This window comes from Capsella rubella, unplaced genomic scaffold (genome assembly GCF_000375325.1).
Source record: "Capsella rubella cultivar Monte Gargano unplaced genomic scaffold, Caprub1_0 scaffold_2, whole genome shotgun sequence".
Taxonomy (NCBI): Eukaryota; Viridiplantae; Streptophyta; class Magnoliopsida; order Brassicales; family Brassicaceae; genus Capsella; species Capsella rubella.
Genome location: NW_006238922.1, coordinates 9840657 through 9858350, shown reverse-complemented (window position 1 = coordinate 9858350; position 17694 = coordinate 9840657). Strand labels below are relative to the sequence as shown.

The 17694-nt window shown below is 36.9% G+C and overlaps 5 protein-coding genes and 1 non-coding gene across 6 annotated transcripts; all 6 read right to left on the bottom strand.

The window, feature by feature from the left end:
• Nucleotides 1–167: 167 nt before the first annotated feature.
• On the bottom strand, nt 168–3110 carry LOC17895476 (origin of replication complex subunit 5). Its single transcript, XM_023787375.1, is given in 6 exon segments — nt 168–465; nt 569–890; nt 1071–1484; nt 1569–1857; nt 1860–2394; nt 3032–3110. Coding segments are annotated over 5 exon segments (1602 nt in total). The 5' UTR covers nt 2386–2394; nt 3032–3110; the 3' UTR covers nt 168–414.
• A 689-nt stretch (nt 3111–3799) lies between these two features.
• LOC17894947 (50S ribosomal protein L7/L12) lies at nt 3800–4781 on the bottom strand. The gene has a single exon (XM_006302764.2). It carries the CDS (start codon nt 4693–4695, stop codon nt 4072–4074), a length of 624 nt encoding a protein of 207 aa, XP_006302826.1. The 5' UTR covers nt 4696–4781; the 3' UTR covers nt 3800–4071.
• Nucleotides 4782–6473: 1692 nt separating this feature from the next.
• Nucleotides 6474–6590, bottom strand: LOC111832219. Its single transcript, XR_002835259.1, has one exon. It is a non-coding gene; the product is annotated as a U5 spliceosomal RNA (small nuclear RNA).
• Nucleotides 6591–6945: 355 nt separating this feature from the next.
• Nucleotides 6946–10317, bottom strand: LOC17895002 (serine/arginine repetitive matrix protein 1). The gene is made up of 8 exons (XM_023787629.1): nt 9885–10317; nt 9451–9587; nt 9163–9194; nt 8714–9088; nt 7987–8573; nt 7707–7787; nt 7430–7492; nt 6946–7325 (listed from the first exon to the last, which is right to left on the bottom strand). The coding sequence occupies exons 1-8, from the start codon at nt 9939–9941 to the stop codon at nt 7275–7277; spliced, it is 1383 nt and encodes a 460-aa protein (XP_023643397.1). The 5' UTR covers nt 9942–10317; the 3' UTR covers nt 6946–7274.
• A 489-nt stretch (nt 10318–10806) lies between these two features.
• On the bottom strand, nt 10807–12230 carry LOC17894083 (metalloendoproteinase 2-MMP). Its single transcript, XM_006300447.2, has one exon. It carries the CDS (start codon nt 12125–12127, stop codon nt 10985–10987), a length of 1143 nt encoding a protein of 380 aa, XP_006300509.1. The 5' UTR covers nt 12128–12230; the 3' UTR covers nt 10807–10984.
• Nucleotides 12231–12979: 749 nt separating this feature from the next.
• Nucleotides 12980–15615, bottom strand: LOC17896583. The gene is made up of 7 exons (XM_006300384.2): nt 15076–15615; nt 14712–14852; nt 14261–14626; nt 13934–14176; nt 13758–13850; nt 13459–13659; nt 12980–13371 (listed from the first exon to the last, which is right to left on the bottom strand). Exons 1-7 carry the CDS (start codon nt 15412–15414, stop codon nt 13159–13161), a joined length of 1596 nt encoding a protein of 531 aa, XP_006300446.1. The 5' UTR covers nt 15415–15615; the 3' UTR covers nt 12980–13158.
• Between the last annotated feature and the right edge of the window lie 2079 nt (nt 15616–17694).

Sequence of the window (17694 nt, the reverse complement as noted above, 5' to 3'; positions counted from 1 at the left end):
TAGTAACAGAAACTCTTAAGTCGACACAAAGATGGGAGCTGAATAGAGAAGTTTAATCTCATCCTCATGCTTCATAAGAAATGAAAACAGCCTAACTAAACCAGATTCAAGACTGGTCTCATATCATCAGAATTTAGCAAACCAAGATGGAGATTACAAAAAAAAAAAAAAGCAAACCAAGATGGATTCCCAACTCAATCGCCGTAAAAACTATGGTAAAAATGGTTACATACAAAAATAAAACATCATTCACATACATTTACAGACCACACAGTTAACTGAAAAAAAATTGCTTCTCAATCCTATGAAGTTTCCCGGACATCTAAAAATTATACTAAATCCTACAATACAAGAGCTCAATAGAGATTATACCGTTAGACTCGTCCTCCCTAAGTTTATGAATCCCATATATCACTATCTTCTGTACAAGTACTTGGATAATGGAAAGTTGAGGCTTCTCGCAGCCTGTAAACCATATTAGAGGAAAACACAAAAAAAATTGGTGCATCAGCATTGTTTTTGTATTACCCTCTGCTATATGACTCAACAATTGCAAATAAAGTGTTACCTTAAGAGCCAGATCTTCAGAGACCATAGAGCGGTACCTAACAGAACCTTCTAAAGGGCAGCTTCCGCTTTTGATCAAAAAGTTTGCATCACAAAGACTTGACACTTGCAGCAGAATATCAGACATCAGGTTGTTATTTTCTTTGTCGTAGCCCGTTGGGTCTTCGTCTTCTTCTTCTTCCTCTTCGCCAAATGAAGAATTTCCCACGGAGGCAATACACTGGAATATCGCCAATAGTCTTTCCAGTGGAAAGCTTCCAGGCCCTTTCATGACAGCTTCCTGCTCTGCAATTTCCTTTTTTTCCATCGACTTCTCAGAGGCCCTGAAGAGGAACCATTGTAAAAAAATATCAGATTTTTAATTCAAATGCAACACCGGAAGACACACCATCATACCATCACATGCTTTTAATAGACTTGCTATTAAACTCAGTGAATCAGATCATTTTTCTATCAAGCTATATGTCAAAGGAGAAATAATGACACTGTTTTTGACAACTTACTTCCGCTTTCTTTTACGATTATCCATGCCCCCTGTGGAGTCAAACATCGATGCGTCTAGTGTTGCTGGGTTTCTCGAAGCGAGAAATGCTGCAATAAGAAGATACTTTGCTGAGGTAGACATATGGAAGTCCAATATTTCAAGTTCTTCACGGTTTTCAGAACTGCAGCTGGCTTTCTGCCTTCTCTCGCCTCTGGTGTCACCATCACGAGGGTGACTCGAGACCCTAAATATCTCATTTAAACAGGGAGCAATAAGCGGTTTAAGATTGCTATAGAGCCTTCTCTTCATATCTTCATTGGGTGAAATTCCTAGATCATCGAGTGGTTCACAATACTTTCTGAACAATGATGCGAAGGTAGTACAAAGCTCCTCCACGCTCCTGGTGACCCTACAGAATGGTTTCAACACAACGCTGTTTCACACCAAAAACTACATCAGTAAACAATATGAGTAAAGGATAGAGAAAGCTAGTAGGGAGGCAAGGTTGTACTATTACTCGAGGAACGCAGAGTACAATCTCCGGTTAGCTTGATTTCGCAAGAAAATTTGACGAAGATCCTCTTCAGAATACTCAGGAAAATAAAGAGACAGAGGGTCTGTGTATCCCATGTTTGAGTAATACACATCTGGTGGCAGTCCGCTGATAAGTATTATACTAAGTTGAGGCATCTTCAAAACAGTATACAAACTGAAAAGAAACTGCAGAATCATAGAGCCTTTGTCCCAGTCTCTGATAAGATCCACATTATCAAGTATTAGGTATACCATCTTCCCCATGGGTTTCCTTCCGACTTATTTGGTCTTGAGGTTCCGGAACCAGACTCAAGAGACTCTATCACATTACTAAGGGCATCGCGAAGCAAGTTGACAAAATCAGATGGCTTGTCACATCGTTTTGCACTAGAATACCCATTTAGAGAACACTTCCTATGCAGCAACAACTGATTTAGAATCGACTCAAACAAGATACGGGGATTGTAACATGTACGACAGCTTGAATAAACAAAGGGGCGATTAAGATGCCTAAGCACATGAAGAACAACACTGGTTTTTCCAGTAGAAGCACCTCCATAGATCATTACTGGAAGGGCAGGGCAATCCAACGGACCCATAAGACGAATAAGGTCGAAAATCTGAGAGCGTCTGCCCGGAAAGTTTGATAGAACAGCATCCAACGAGATTGATTCTTCCCCAAACGTGAGATCATCAACGGTTGGTAGGTGGGTTTCATTAGGTTCTGGTTTCTCAACAGTTACAGAAGATGACGACCTGGTGCTTCTGCGAGTGACTTTCGGACTCTCCTCTCTCAGCATGTTTAAAACCTGTGTCCAAAAGTCAGAACGAAACAAGACATCGGTGATAAACAATGGAAATATACTTCACAGCGAAACATAGAAGTCAAACAGTTAATGGGTATGCAAGTTCAGCAAAATTGATGATGAATTACTCTGGAAACTAGAACAGCTACACAAAAATGTGACAGATACAATTTGAGTATTCAAACAAAATGTTGGAAATTAGTCTGTAAGCTTCCAAGACTACATAAGTAGAATCCATTTTCAGAACTGAAACTTGAAACCCAATTACATTATATTATATGGAGTACATCAAATCAACTTCACAGCATAGGGAAAAAAAAACTGCATAAAGATCTCACTTCAACCAATTCTGTAAAGATAATCCGAAACATAAACATCATAAATCCCCAATTTTGGATTGCAAACCCTAAAATGAGGTCTAAACTGCATCTGTTCTACTACACTACTTGTCTAATCTCCAGAAAAAAATATAAAAATCGAATCAGTAACACTCTAATGAAGTCAAGAACACAAGATTGCTTTGTTAAGAAACATCAAATATTCCAACGTGAACACTCATTTTACAAGCCATCCATTTGAAATTCGATAATGAGCCTAAGAGCAGTATGAACAAAGGTAGCATCGATGGAAGTTCTCAAACCAGATCAAAATAGACAACATATGCAAACAACTGAGTTTGTGTTTGACTTCGGAATCGAGTGAAATCGATGAGTTTTGAGAAGAACTCACTGGTTCAATGTCGGAAACTCAGAATGGAGGGGAAGAACTGAAGAAGAAGGTAGTCTATGTTTAGTTCAAACGGTGTCGTTTCTATGATACAGAGAAGCCTCTGATGCATTCAGAAGGTTCTCAGTTGCAAGCTCAGTTTCACTTCCATTGTTTACACTATACATTCTAGAGCATATGTTTTAACATATCTCAGCATCACAACCCATGCATCATTATAGATCCGATTGAAGTAAAGTGGGTGATCAAGTTGGGGACGCATGCTCAAGCAAACTTGACTACACACCTTTTATGATCACAACTTAGCATTTTCTCCCTGTGGATGTCATTTGTGAACAGGAACTAAACTTTGCCCTTTACATACAGATGGAAATGATCAAATGAAGCAAGATTCAGGTTTGTTGCTTATCACCTAAACAACTTCTCAAAAGTTCATCCAAATCTTTGCACCCATGCATATGTGGGCCGCATGAACAATTCGTTTCTACCTTAATGTAATGCTACTAAATGTGGATTCCCTCTGCTAATAATCTCATCTTTCTAACATAATCTATGATTAAACCGTAGTCATTTGTTTGAATCTACGCTGAACAATTCTTACTCAAAGATCCTGGTATCAACAAAAGTGATTGCAAGGAGCCAAAGCTACAAACTTTGATTAGAAAAATGAACAAGGTAAGAATTCTGAGTCAAGATCAAAGCCATGGGATAGATCATAACACACTAACACAAAGTCTACACTTTCTATTATTTTGCGATACATCTTGAACTAGCAAAGATTCATCTCTCATCAAAACCAATTTAGCAGTGAGAAAGAAGGAGCAAGTGTAACCTATGACGACCTTACAAAACCCAATTAATCAGCTTGTGTATTATCTTGAGCTCATCATAGATGGAACAAAAGAAGAAAAATCGAAGCTTTAAAAAGTAACAACAGACCTTCGAGAAACATCATCACTCCAAAACAACTTTAGCACCAAGTGCTTTCAACTTCTCAACGATCTTCTCACCTTCTTCTTTAGACAAGCCAGCTTTCAAAATCGCAGGAGTCTTCTCCACCAATGCTTTAGCTTCTTTCAAACCCAAATCAGTAAAACTCCTCACCTCCTTTATAATCTTAATCTTAGCAGATGAATCAAAAGACTCCAACTTTATCTCAAACACTGTCTTCTCCACTTTAGCTTCCTCACTCGCACCACCACCACCGCTTTGTCCCTGACCCGATCCAGCCACGATCCCACCAGCCCCAGGTTTCAAAACGGCGACGGTCGGTAGCTCCGTCATACCTTTCTTCTTCATTATAATCGCACCGAGCTCTGAGATTTCTGATAACGTCAGAGATGAGATCTCGTCTACGAGTCTGAACACACGCTCCGTTGGTGGACTACGGTGCTCCGTTGGATCAAAAGTGGCGGGATCGTAATCTGTTGGGAGCTTCCTCTGATCGAATTCTTCTTCTTCATCATCTTCAATCTTCGCCGCTTGGGCATAACTCCGGTAACCGCCGATTCGAGACAGAAGTGATAATCTGGAGGAGGTTTGAGATAAATGTTGTCTGAATCTAAGAACTAAGCTCATCTTCAAGCACTCTTACAAAGCTCTACCACTACAGATTACAGAAACAGAGCAATGGCAACGAAATGAGGTTTTACCCTAAACCAGACTTCAGAAAGGAGACATTGAGAAAAGTCTCAGATCAGATGAAAAATATAAAAGCCCACTAAAACTAGGCTAGGTCTAACCCTTTTGGCCCAACATTCTTTTTTTTTTTTTTTTTTTTTGTGAGATTGGTAATAAGCTTCTGTAAAAAGATTTGTCGCTAGTATGAAAAATAAAGAAATCTTAATTCATAATCATGCTCTCTTACTTTTTCTAAATTCTAACTACATTATGCTTTGATTTTTTTGTAGAAATCATTTTTTTTCTAACGAGTAGATCTGACTCGTTTATATCAGCCCATTTCAAGGACCACTGTTTACATATTTATAAATCATTTTATGTTATTAATTTATTTATTTTCCAAGACCTATGGTTTAATTAAAATCTATGTAATCAAGACTATTTAAGTAAATTATTTTCTGTGTGGTCAATAGTCAGCAAATGTTGATCTCATCTCTAAAATAAATTAAATATTAGATAATTACATTGCTAATTCATGAACATGTCATTAACATAGATTACATTTTTATTTATTTTACACTACCTTTAGAAACTCTAATATGTGAAGAGAGCAAATGGTTATCCAAAATAACGTAGGTTGTACCAATTTTTCACTTATATAATAATTGATGTTTTGAACACTTTTAAATTATTAATTATACACATTTTTGTTTGTTCATTGGAGGAAGTGAAGGTCTTAGCAAAGGAGGAAGTGAAGGTGTTGGCAACGAAGCAAGTGCCGTTGATTCTGGAGAAGAAGGCACTTCTTCTATAAGACAGCAGGTGCGAGCTTGATCTATTGGTTAGTACTGTTGAGGCATACATGCTTTTAAATTAACCTTTCCTTGACTTCTTTCCACTACTACTTAAACTCTTATTGACTTCTTTCCATAAACACTAAAGTTTTTCTCTAAATGTTTTTAACTCTTTACTTCTCTAAATGTTTTTAACTCTTTACTACTTAAAAACAGCTTATCTATGAACATTGATGGACTTAGATGCAAAGAAAAATAGTGTTCTTCTCTAAAGAAAAAAAAAATACATATATGTTTGTTATATTGTATTATTCATTTGTTTTCTTTTGTTTGAAATTTCATTGAATTTCTCATGTTTCAAAATTTCATTGAAAGTTGTTGTCTTAACAAAGATTATACTAAAATCCAGAGAATTTGACAAATCAACAACATCAGTGACTAGGAATATACTATCCATCTTCTCCTTCATAGCTTGAGTCACTTTAATTTTTAAAAAAACAAACAATTTTTTTTGGAGTTTTAATTTTTACTAATCTTTTAAAAAAACAAAAATAACGACCAAACTTTATAAGACCCACAAATTGTCATAAAACCCACATTCACTAAAACCTTTAGTGAATCCTTATACTAATTACATCTTAATAGTTATTGTCTTAGCAAAAAATAATACCACAATCTGATACTTCAAAAAAAAATAAAGATATTTGTTTTTCTTTAATGTCATCGTTCTTACATTCCAGTAATCCAGTTGATGATTTTGTTGAAATTTTGCAGTTGCATTGTCAATTTTGTGTAATTAACTTATTATAACGTTCTCGTATATTTTCAAAGACTAACTTAACTTCAGAGACCTGGATTTATACTGGTCGAAGTTCAAAATCTAGATTCAAGCTAAATTTTAATTAGTTATAACCTTAAAAAATTTAACTAAACATTGTTGGGACTCACTGAAAAGTGAGAACCCTCCAAAAATAGGCGTATGCCACTTAGCGTGGAGAGCACACGGTATTCTTTAGTAAAAGGCGAAAGAATAGTTCGCTTTGTGCTCACCACATGGCTGCGTGATTTTTAACCAAAGGACCAAGCCCTTCTTTTATATGCACCTTTCACTCTAACAAACTCTCACCTATCCGATGTGGGACTTTGCTTCATTACTTCTTCTCTTACTACGCCGTCGTTTTCACTATTCTTTTGTTTTCTTTTTTTTATTATTAGTAGCAAATTATTAAGGTCGCATCTTCACCACTCAGCTACTAATATCTCAAGTATAGTCCAAACCAAGTTAGACTTCGTTCCAGTTCCTTCTCAAACTTATTTTTCATCAGTGTTTGTTCCACTGGAAGAAGGGAAGTCTCTCAATGGTTTAATACTCTGAAAATTATTAATGGGTGTTGGACTTGAGGGGAAACATAAATGAGGAGAAATATTAACCTATCACTTTCACGTTGAGATTTATATACCAACCAAAAGAGTGTTTGGATTACACCACAACACCTTCGCATTTCCACAATTAGGCTGCTTGGGTTAACATAATAGTGTATGCCAGGAAAAAGAGAGAAAAAAAAAATCCATAACAGAGAAGAATTACAAAAGAAAGTTCTGCTGCCTACAATCATCATCCGGAGAGAAAAGTTTCGGGGTTGGATCTCAAAAAGTTATCATAGTTTCGATCCTCTTAGAGGCTAACAAGACCACAAAAAGAGTGAGAAGCAGCTAGAGGCCAAATCCGTGTTTTTGTCATAGCTACCTTGTTGGAAGGGAGGCTATAGCCTGAAGAATCTTCTTCCTTGGACCCTGCATTGCATCAATATAATATTTACCAAGTTCAGCAAATTTGCTGAAAAGAACAGATCAATCCCAATTGTTTTAGACCGTTAAGGAACACGAAGGGAAAGTACCATTGGTATGATGAGATCTTTTAGATCACTTTCTTTCATCTGCTTTATTGTGGTCATATCTACCTGTTATCATATCAGTCAAGTTTGTTATTGACAGAAACAGAGCCAAGACAACTAGTTAATCATCTCAGTAGATTCATTACTATTTTCATACAATCTATATATGTGTGTGTGATTATATCTGCTGCACTTCGAATTGCCAACATGAAAAGTAGTAAACCTAATACAAAAGCTAATGTGGCAAAGCTTTAAGATAAGAAAATAATGGCACACTTACTTCCTCTCTCTTAAAGGCAAGGGAGTATTTTCCAAGTCCAATTGACTGTAAAAAGCTATCAACAGTCAGAGGCTCTTCCACCTAATGTAACACCAAGCAGATATACATGACATATTACAACATGTATAAGAACAAGGCATAAAAGTTTGGACTATCTGACCACAAAGGTTTTTGGCCTACGAATGACACAAGGTACATATGAAGGACTCACCCAAAGTTTAGAAAGAGCAAGAAGAGAGAAAATTCATCCACAAATTGAGAAGTAGATAAAAGATCTTACAGAGAAGGGATTGTTCTGCATCATACTTCCAAGTGGAGGAAGCTGGCTCAAAGGAGGCAACGGATGTGGGTTTGGGACTGGAGGCGGTAACATTGGCCTGGCGAAAGGAGCACCACTTGCTGGGGCTTGACCATTTAGTACACCTCTAACAGTATATGGTGTCGCTCTCACATCATCAAGCATCCTGCTTCGTCCATGAAAATCTTCAATGTTACTACGTGGAGAACCCCTGGAAGAACCCATGTAGCTTCCAGGATTCCTAGGAGGTGAAAACCCCAGAGAAGAACCCATGTAGCTTCCTACATTTCTAGTGGGGGACAGAGCCCTAGAACCACTACTGAAGCTTCTTGTGCTCCTTGGCGGTGATAGATCCCTTGGAGACTCAAATCTCCTTCCAGCATTTCTTGGAGGTGATCTATCCCTTGGAGTGCCAATTATCCTTCCGGAATTTCTTGGAGGTGATCTATCCCTTGGAGAGCCAATTATCCTTCCAGCATTTCTTGGCGGTGATCTATCCCTTGGAGTGCCAATTATCCTTCCAGCATTTCTTGGCGGTGATCTATCCCTTGGAGTGCCAATTATCCTTCCAGCATTTCTTGGAGGTGATCTATCCCTTGGAGTGCCAATTATGTAAAATTTATTTTAAAAATGTCATGATCCCTTGGTGAGGCGATGATCCTTCTAGTATTTCTTGGCGGTGATAGATCCCTTGGAGTGCCAATAAATCTTCCAGCATTTCTTGGGGGGGATGGACCCCTTGGAATGCCAATGGTACGTCCAGCATTTCTTGGCGGGGATGGACCCCTGGAAGTATCCATAAATCTCTCTGGAGACCTTCGTCTTAAATCTTCCAGGGACCATGGAGGATACGAACTACTTGATGAAATCATCTGAGAGGAACCACGAGCAGTTCTTGATGAAGGTAAGGGGACATCTCTCAGCTCAGCCATACGAGGTCGAGTATCAAGGCTACGTGGAGGCTGCTCGCTCCTGGAGAGCTTTTCACGAAGATCCATAGTGCTACCTTCATCGCTCTGAGCTCGTTTCTGGGCATTTTTCTGCATCAGTTTGAATCGGAGATCATTTTGACTGATCTGCAAATCTTAGTAACAAAGAGGGGTGGGTCAGAATTCAGCAAACATGCTAGTGTGTATCCAGTAATTCACACATCTATACCATTTCCACAGAAACTTGCTTCCCCTCTTTGCCTGCATAAACAAAGAAAGAGCAAAAACTTTAATCTAGTGAATGCCTTGCAGCAACAAGCAAGAAAATTTAAAACATGAAAACTGAAGCAAAAAGCATAACCCATCAGTTCCTCCAGAGTTCTGGATACTCAACTATTCACAAACCCGTGAACAAATAAAAGGTCATAGATTTCAAAAGAATAAGAGCAACAGAACAAATAAAGAAGATCCTGACATTCAATATGCAGCAGTACACATAAGAAGAAAAAGTAAGCACCTTTTACTGACCACTTCTTCGCTTCCATACAGAGAACTATCTACCTGATTTCCTAATCTTTCTTTGACAGACCGCTTGGTCCCAACTCTAGGCAACTCATAACCAGCATCTAAATCACTTGCAGCTCGATTCACCACCTGCAAAAGAAAATATCAACAAAATAAGCAGTTTTCTAGACTCAACCCATTAATCATACACCAACACATTTGCATATATCATTCATATAACCAACCATCCCTATAACAGTTCTACATTTCATTTCCAAATCTCAAAATCCTTCTCATAAGCCAGATAACATCATGAAAGCACCATATCAAAAACTCCTTTACAAACTTTTCCTCTCACAGATTACATCAATGGGAGTTTTATCACATTCCTTCCACCTAACTTACACACAAACTCTGAGATGAACAAAAAAAAAACCTCAAACGTACCTGACCGCTACGCCCTAGAGTAATAGTGACCCGACTCCGTCTCGAACCTTCTGACATTTGTAGAACTCAAGGAAGAAACCCTAGGAAAAAATCAAATGGAGCCAATTTTCTTAACGTACAGTGAAATAAAACAACGAGCGAAACCACAATCACCTCCTTCAAACCCTAACCATACGGAGCCAAATCTACCCAAAATCACAGATGGGGAGTAAAAGGTTCCTGTAGAAAAAGGCTTTAAAACGAATCGGAGAAGTATCCGGGGAAATTTCCCGATGATATAAACGGAAAACGAAAAGCAAAAAGACAAATCGGAAAGATTTATATATACGTGAAGAAGAATCGCTGGAGACGAAGACGTTGGTGACGGACTCGCTTTACCCAAAGAGACCTGACTCGTTTAGTGGCTTCACAGAGGCTCAGACACATCAACCCACCAGGAATATTTTACGCCACGGGTTTGGATTTATACACTATTTCCACGTTTGACCCCATTTATTTATTTTTCACAATCGTGTCCTCTTTTTTTCTTTAGGGAATCTATCAACAAAACATATCGAGATCTAATAAAAATTATATAAATTAATAATAATATCAACACTATTTATCAACATAGTAACCATTCGGAAAATTTAATTCGTAACCGAAAAAACTATTTATTTATCCGGGTAATTAATTTATAGAGGTTATATATTGTACAATACTATATGATATTTAAAGTATAATTAATTATTTATTGCTAAACCATGTTTTAAAATCTCTAAATTCAGCCAACCATCATTGAGAAGTTTAACACAACTTAAACGCGACAAGGTGATTGTGTATTTTTCTAATCATGCATATGAGTAGACATCTTATTCCCCGGTCGATTGAGTCATTGGCTTGGACAAGCTTACAAATGTTTTAAATAAACATAGGTTAGAAAAATGTATAACACGAAGTCAAACATTGATAAAGCAATTTATATACAACATGTATATGTGAAAAGAAAACTGTAGAAAGGAACAAATGTCTGAGTATATATCCCCATCCTTTAATTAAAAAAAAAAAAATTAAGATGTGATACTAATTAAAAAAAAAATTAAGTACGAAAAATTTTTTATCTAAGGTAAGAACAACAAGACCAATCCAACGGTTGACAATAACAAACTGAAAATTGTCGATCTCAATGAACCGTTGATTCTCCAAGCAGCACCAAAGAAGGCACCAGTGTCTCGTTGGCGAGTGGGGGTGGACGGTGGTAACGTGCCATTGAAGTTAGGGTTCGCACCATATAAGTACTGGATTCCTTCCACGTCATCATTGGTTAAGTCAACCTTACGTCTTCCCGTCGTGATCGTCGGATACATGATGGATTCCTCCACCGAGGAATGTCCTAAACCGAGAAGATGACCGATCTCATGAACCGCCACTGATTCAAGATCAACCGCCGCCGTGACTGAGAGGAAACTGTCTAGGTCCCCGGAGACCACCCAGTTCTCGTCTGCGTCGAGGTGGAACTTCCCACTCGGAGGAGAGAAGGCGTGAGCTAATGTTCCTAATACGCCGTCGAAAGGCTCGCCATCTCCGTGATCGCCGGTGTAAAATCCGATCGTGATGTCGGACGAGGTAAAATCTTCAGAGGGCGTGAAATTTAAAGCCGTCACGTCCGACCAACGACCAAACGCGCGTGCGAACACGCTCTTTACCTCGTCCGTCAAGGGGTTTCTCGGGTCGAACGCGTAGGTCAAGTCACGGCGGTTTCTAGGCCACCGTGGCTCGCCTGGGAACAACGTGTAGCGTTTAACCGCGTGCAAATGAGAGCGGGAGAAGTTGACCTCGAAGGTCTTTCTTCTCCCGTTGTGCATCAACGAGGTACCGTTCACCACATCGGGATTACCGCAACGCGGGATCACGATGTGTTTGATGGTAAGCGCGTCGAGTTCACCTGTAACGTTAAGCCTAAAATTCCTCTGGTACAACTCGACGGCTGTTTTGAGAACATCATCAAAATCATCGGTGAAATTACCTGAAAACGTTTCAGGGATGTAACCAAAACGCTGGAAGTATTTCTTGATACGGTAGAGACCATCAACGTTTTGGCCGTGGTGACAACCGGTGAAATTGGAGAAAGCGTCCCAGAAAACGCGTGTGGTGTTACGTAGAGACGGTGGTATCTTGGTGGAGTTGTTAGGGAAGAACCAAGCGTTGGCAGGTGAAGAAACAATCAAGAAAAGCGATAAAAACCCGAAAACGCAAAACCTCATGGTGGTTTTCGGATTATAGGTAGCCACCCAAAAAGAAAAAAAAAAGTAGAAAAGAAACAAATAGAGAGAGGTAATATTTAGGATTTTAGGAGAGAATTTAGAGATGAAAGCTAAAAACAGGTAAAGCCGTTTGAAGATGGTTTTTAAAAATATATAACAAGCATATAATTTAAGGTCAAGCTACTGCGTTTGCGTTTTGTGTTGGCGGGTGAGAGGTCGTTGGGAATCGTTTGCGTGTCTCTGCCAAATTTCTAGATTTTATAATATAAGAATCAGAATGGTGAATGATTCCAATAGAAACATCTATTGGTCTTAGTCACGTTCAAACTTGGCAGAGGTCATCTAGATTCAAGAGTAGAAGAAGAAGACTCTTGTGCAACATTAATATTTGGTCCGGTTTGATAGGTTGACCGATGCTAATAAACCGGTTTGAGGGAACTAGGTGGTGGAGTCAAATAAAAGACGTTGAACTAAGTTTTTGCTTTTGTTTTAGTTTCAAGTGGGAGTTGGTTTGGTCGGAAAAGCCATCAACGAAATGTTCGACTTACACGTCTTTAACGACGTCATGAGTTTGATAGCTTCCTGGTCCCTGTCAACTAAATTATAATCATAGGTTAGGTTGGTTCATTTTTATACTTTGAGTTCGAACATTTTGTCAATTCTTCAAAAATCTTATTAAATCCTTCAAATTGACCTCTTGGGTTATAGTTTAAGCATAAATCGAACAGACTTGGCAAATGGATGAATACTGTAACTATAGCATCTTTTATTCGTTTTCTGCCTTATGAGTTATGACTATTGCATTCTCACAAAAACAGAGGTCTCGAACAAATGAAGCAGAGCACTAGGGACTACGCAGACACCATTGGATTTGATAAAACCATCATCATATCATATATTCACACAAAAGATTGTACTTAAAACGTGGTTTTCTTCCCCTCTAACTAAAAGGGTCATAGCTTTGAACAAATAGACAAACACAGACAGAGAGAGAGAGAGAGAGAGACAAACAGCACTTAAAATTAACTTTGCTAACACTTAGAAGGCCTCTCGTAATTAGGAGGTAAAGAAGGGCAATTCTGGTTCATGTTGGGATATGGGTCAATGGTGTTATAACCAGGTAACTCCATTCTGTATTCACCCAAAATCTGACAGAAGTCAAGCTTCCCTTCCTCTGTGTTGCACCAACTCGGTAGCCGAGTCTGGTTACTCTCATATAACTTCAGTGCGTACGCATCTCGGATCTGAAAGTAAGAATGAAGAAAACGCTCAAGAGTCATATTAAATGGAAGAAAAAAGAAGGTGATGTATTGATATTGAAAGAAACTCACTGTGAATTCAGTGACTTGAATGTTATCAGCAAGAGGGCCGAAAACACCAGCAGCTTTGTACATTGCAAGGATAAAAGCAACACACGTAGTTGATTTCCCGTCGCTATAAACCCACTCATCCTGTTCAGGGATGGTGAGTAACTCATCAAATGACATTCCACGCCTCGCTGTTTCTTCAAGAATCCCATACAAATCCAGATCCTATACAGCAGAAAATTCTTAGCTATCTATCTTGTATGTCCTGTCCTATTCAGATGAGATAAAGAGGTTTTTGTAAAGAAGAGCAAATAGATGTATACCTCAGTACCAAGTCGTTTATTCAGTGCCTCGTTCCACATATTTGCAGCATATGCGGGTTGTACACGAGTCCACATAGACATGACAGAAATAACCTGAATGTCCAAAGTCACTTGTTTGTTACCATGACGATGATAATGATGATGTATCTTTAAGAATATCAGAGATTAAGAAGTACCAAGTGAGCATCAAGGGGAGGTGGGTAGTTATCGGCTAGAGTATCGATCCAGCTGAATATCATGTTGTGATATCCATATGGTTTGCCCAACATGCTCCGCGCATATTCCCACGCAGCAGTATTGTTGAACTTTGCTCGGATATCGGGATGTAGCGGAAGCAAAGCAACTTGAGGATTTGAATTATCCTTCAAAGTCAGATCCCACCATTCATCCCAAGGAATCACAACAATGATTTCTTCACCCTATGAGAGAAAAAGAGAGTTAATATCTCCCTCTCTATCCGAAAACCTCGAAATGTTTAGGAAATTTCTCCGAATATAGTCTACCTTTTCGTTCTCATGCCCCGATTCACCAACCCAAAGATTCCCTAAATCATCCTTCAAACAAACAGCAGTATGACCAGCAAAAGCCCCAGTCACCCATTTCTCTAACGTCTCAAAACCACCCCATCTACCTCGAATCTTTGACAGCGCCAAGAAATCGCCAGAATGCACATCTTCCGGATTAATAGTTGACCGCCAAGGTTGAGGCCGTTTCTCAAACGTAGCACCCATATGTTTCGTCAAGAACGCCAAATTCGCATTCTGTCCCCAAGCAGTATTGGAGAAAAGAGGCAACACATCAATCAAAGAAAGCAACGTCCCGAGCATTCCTGATGGCATTAAAAACACTGAAACTCCATGCTCCATCACCTACACATTCAAAGTACACTTTAATATAAATCACCACGACTATCAAACACCACACAGCTTCTTAAGGAACTATACAAAAACCTACATATTCTAACTCAGCTTTCTCTTCCCAGGAATCGAAGTTCAAAGTATGATCTCTAGCAGAGAAATAGTAGTCCCAAGTGATCCTGTATGGCGTTGCAAAGACATATAGGTCCATACATGTCAAGCTATGTGCCTTGGATGTCTGCAAAAACGTTCCCAAATATCATCAAAACAACTAATTTGAAAGTATTTAGCAGCAACTACACAACGTTCTCCCAATTTAAACTTCATTTGTTACCACAAAAGGCAAAAACTTTAAGAAATTTGAGCATAGAATCTTTAAAGTATAACACATATTTGATCTCAACAAGCTAAACAATAGTAATTGAAGAAGATGAAAAGCTAAGAAAGTGAAATGAACCAACTTTGAGATGGAGAACGCCACCGCCGAGTCCAGGGACATCACGATCACTACCGGTGATATCGAGGCGAGCTTCGTTGCCATTAAAGCAAGCACCTTTCCACTCAAGAGACGCATTATTAGGAGAAACGGACCCAATAAAAACCGGCAACAAATCCACAGCGTTGTGGAAACTGTTCAAAACGGGCCACGAGACTTGACGAGGTAGCATCGGAAGAACATCGTTAACGCTGAAGGGAACCTTCAGGGATTGACCCAGGTCAACGAAAAAACCAAACCCTAGAAGAAGACATAAGAGGAAGAAGAGGGTACGAGTCTGATGTGATGATGGGTTCTGAGACATTCGATCAGATCGCTTCCAAGGAGTGATTTTTTTGACTATGTTCCAAGATTTTGGGGGATTTGGGGGAAGAGGGTTTCGTGTTGTCAAGGTTGAGGATGATCCATTGGGATGTTTTCAGTTTTTTTTTTTCTCTCTCTCTCTCTTTGGTGTTTTGGATTTTTGGAAATTGGACTTTGGGGGAGATAAAAACATTAACTTGGTTTTGGATGTGGAAGAAATAGACTTAACTGTGGCCAGACTTTTCTTAGAAACAAGTTCGAAGATTCTTTGCTTTGGTTTCATCTTCCACGTAGACGCGACTTGGCACGTTAAATCTCCATAACCAGATTTACAATCACTCAATCAGGGTCGGTTTGGTTCGGTACTCTGCGTTCAATGGCTGTGAAAACTTTATATTGTACTAGTATAGTACCCGTCCGATGGACGGGTTATCTTTATTTAAAATTAAATTAAAATTAAAATTTATTATAAATTATAAAAATATAATTTCAAAAGTTTTGTTTGAAAAAATAAGAGAAATTAATTTCATTTGGAAAGAGATTTTATTTGGTTTGAAATATATATTTATTAAAATTCGTTATAAAACGTTAATTATATAAATCTAGTAATGTCAAACTAACAATCACCAAAACATTTGGGAGCTATTTGGGAGCTATTCACCTTTACTCATAATCTTGCTAAAATATTTCAAAAAATCTTAATTTACCAATTATCCTCTAAAACATGATTATACCATTTTGTAAAAATTGTTATTTCTTAACTTTCAATTTTTCAAAAAATCATACTCAGACTATGAAAATTAATTAATTATTATTTAATATGATGGTAAAGTTCTTTCAAATTAACATCAATCAAAAATATGATGTTAAATACAAATATAGTCATTTGTAAATAAAATCATATAAACAACGCAAATAAACATAAAGATTCTAAAATAAATTACAACATCGTTGAGGAAAACATTAAAAAAAATTTCAATTACGAATTATAAAAAACTACATATTTTCTTTAAAAATATTTTAAAATTACTATATTACGATTTATATTAAACTTTGTTATTTTATTCACCCTTATGTTTTAGACAATAAAATTGCTCAATGGCATAATACATTCGTACATAAATTAAAAATTAAAAAAATATAACATATTATAAAATAGAAATCATGAATAAAATTATGAATTTAGTTAAACTCAAAATCTAATTTATTTGTAAATTGTAAATCCTAATTCTCCTTTATGAACCCAAACTGAGAAATAACCTTGTTTAATTGTAAAACCTAAATCTCACTCATCTTTAATAAACCCAAACCGATAAATAATCTCGTTTAATAATAAAATCTAAACTATAATGCACATTTATAAACTCAACATATAACCCTTATAATTGTAAAACCTACAACTCGCAAAACCAAAAATTAGGTTAATAGTTAAAAGAGAATTTTTAAGAAATACCCCTTTTGGTGTACCTCTTTATAAAAATACACCAATTTTCTATCCATTTTAAAAATATCCCTTTTCAAATATGAAAAATTGTCAACTTTTATATAGTTTATAAGGTACATCTAGATCATCATTACTATTGGGAGACTCAATACAAATATTTATAAAGTTTTAAAATGGTTTTAAACGGCATTTATAAGACTTTTATAAGGTTTTTATAAGATTTACAAAGTTTTTATATGTTTTTTAAATAATTTTAAAAGGTTTTTAAAAGGTATTTATATGGTATTTAAAATTTACACAAATAGAAAGATAATTTGTGTCTAAATATATAAGCTTACGCTTTTTTTATATAAATATCAATTTTTTTACTTTTGAATTTATCAAAAATATCCTTTTTCCATACCACTTTTTAAAAATTCCCCTATTTCAAACTTTATAAAAAAACAACTATAAATATTAAAATTTATCCAAATATGTGTGTAAACTTATAAATATACACACAAATTACCTTGATATATGTTTAAATTTTTATATATCTTTCATAAATAGCGTAAAATAATTTATAAATACCTTTTAAAAACCTTATAAACCCTTTTTAAAACCACTTAAAAACCTTATAAAACTTGTAAAAACGATTTAAAATCTTTTAAAACATTATAAAATATTTGTATCAAATTTCCAAGTAGTAGTTATTATATAAAAGTGCCTTATAAACCATATAAAACTTTAAAAATTTTCATATTTAAACATGGATATTTTTGAAAATGGATAGATAAATGAGGTATTTTTGAAAAGTGATACACCAAAAGGGATATTTCTCAAAAATTCTCTTTCATT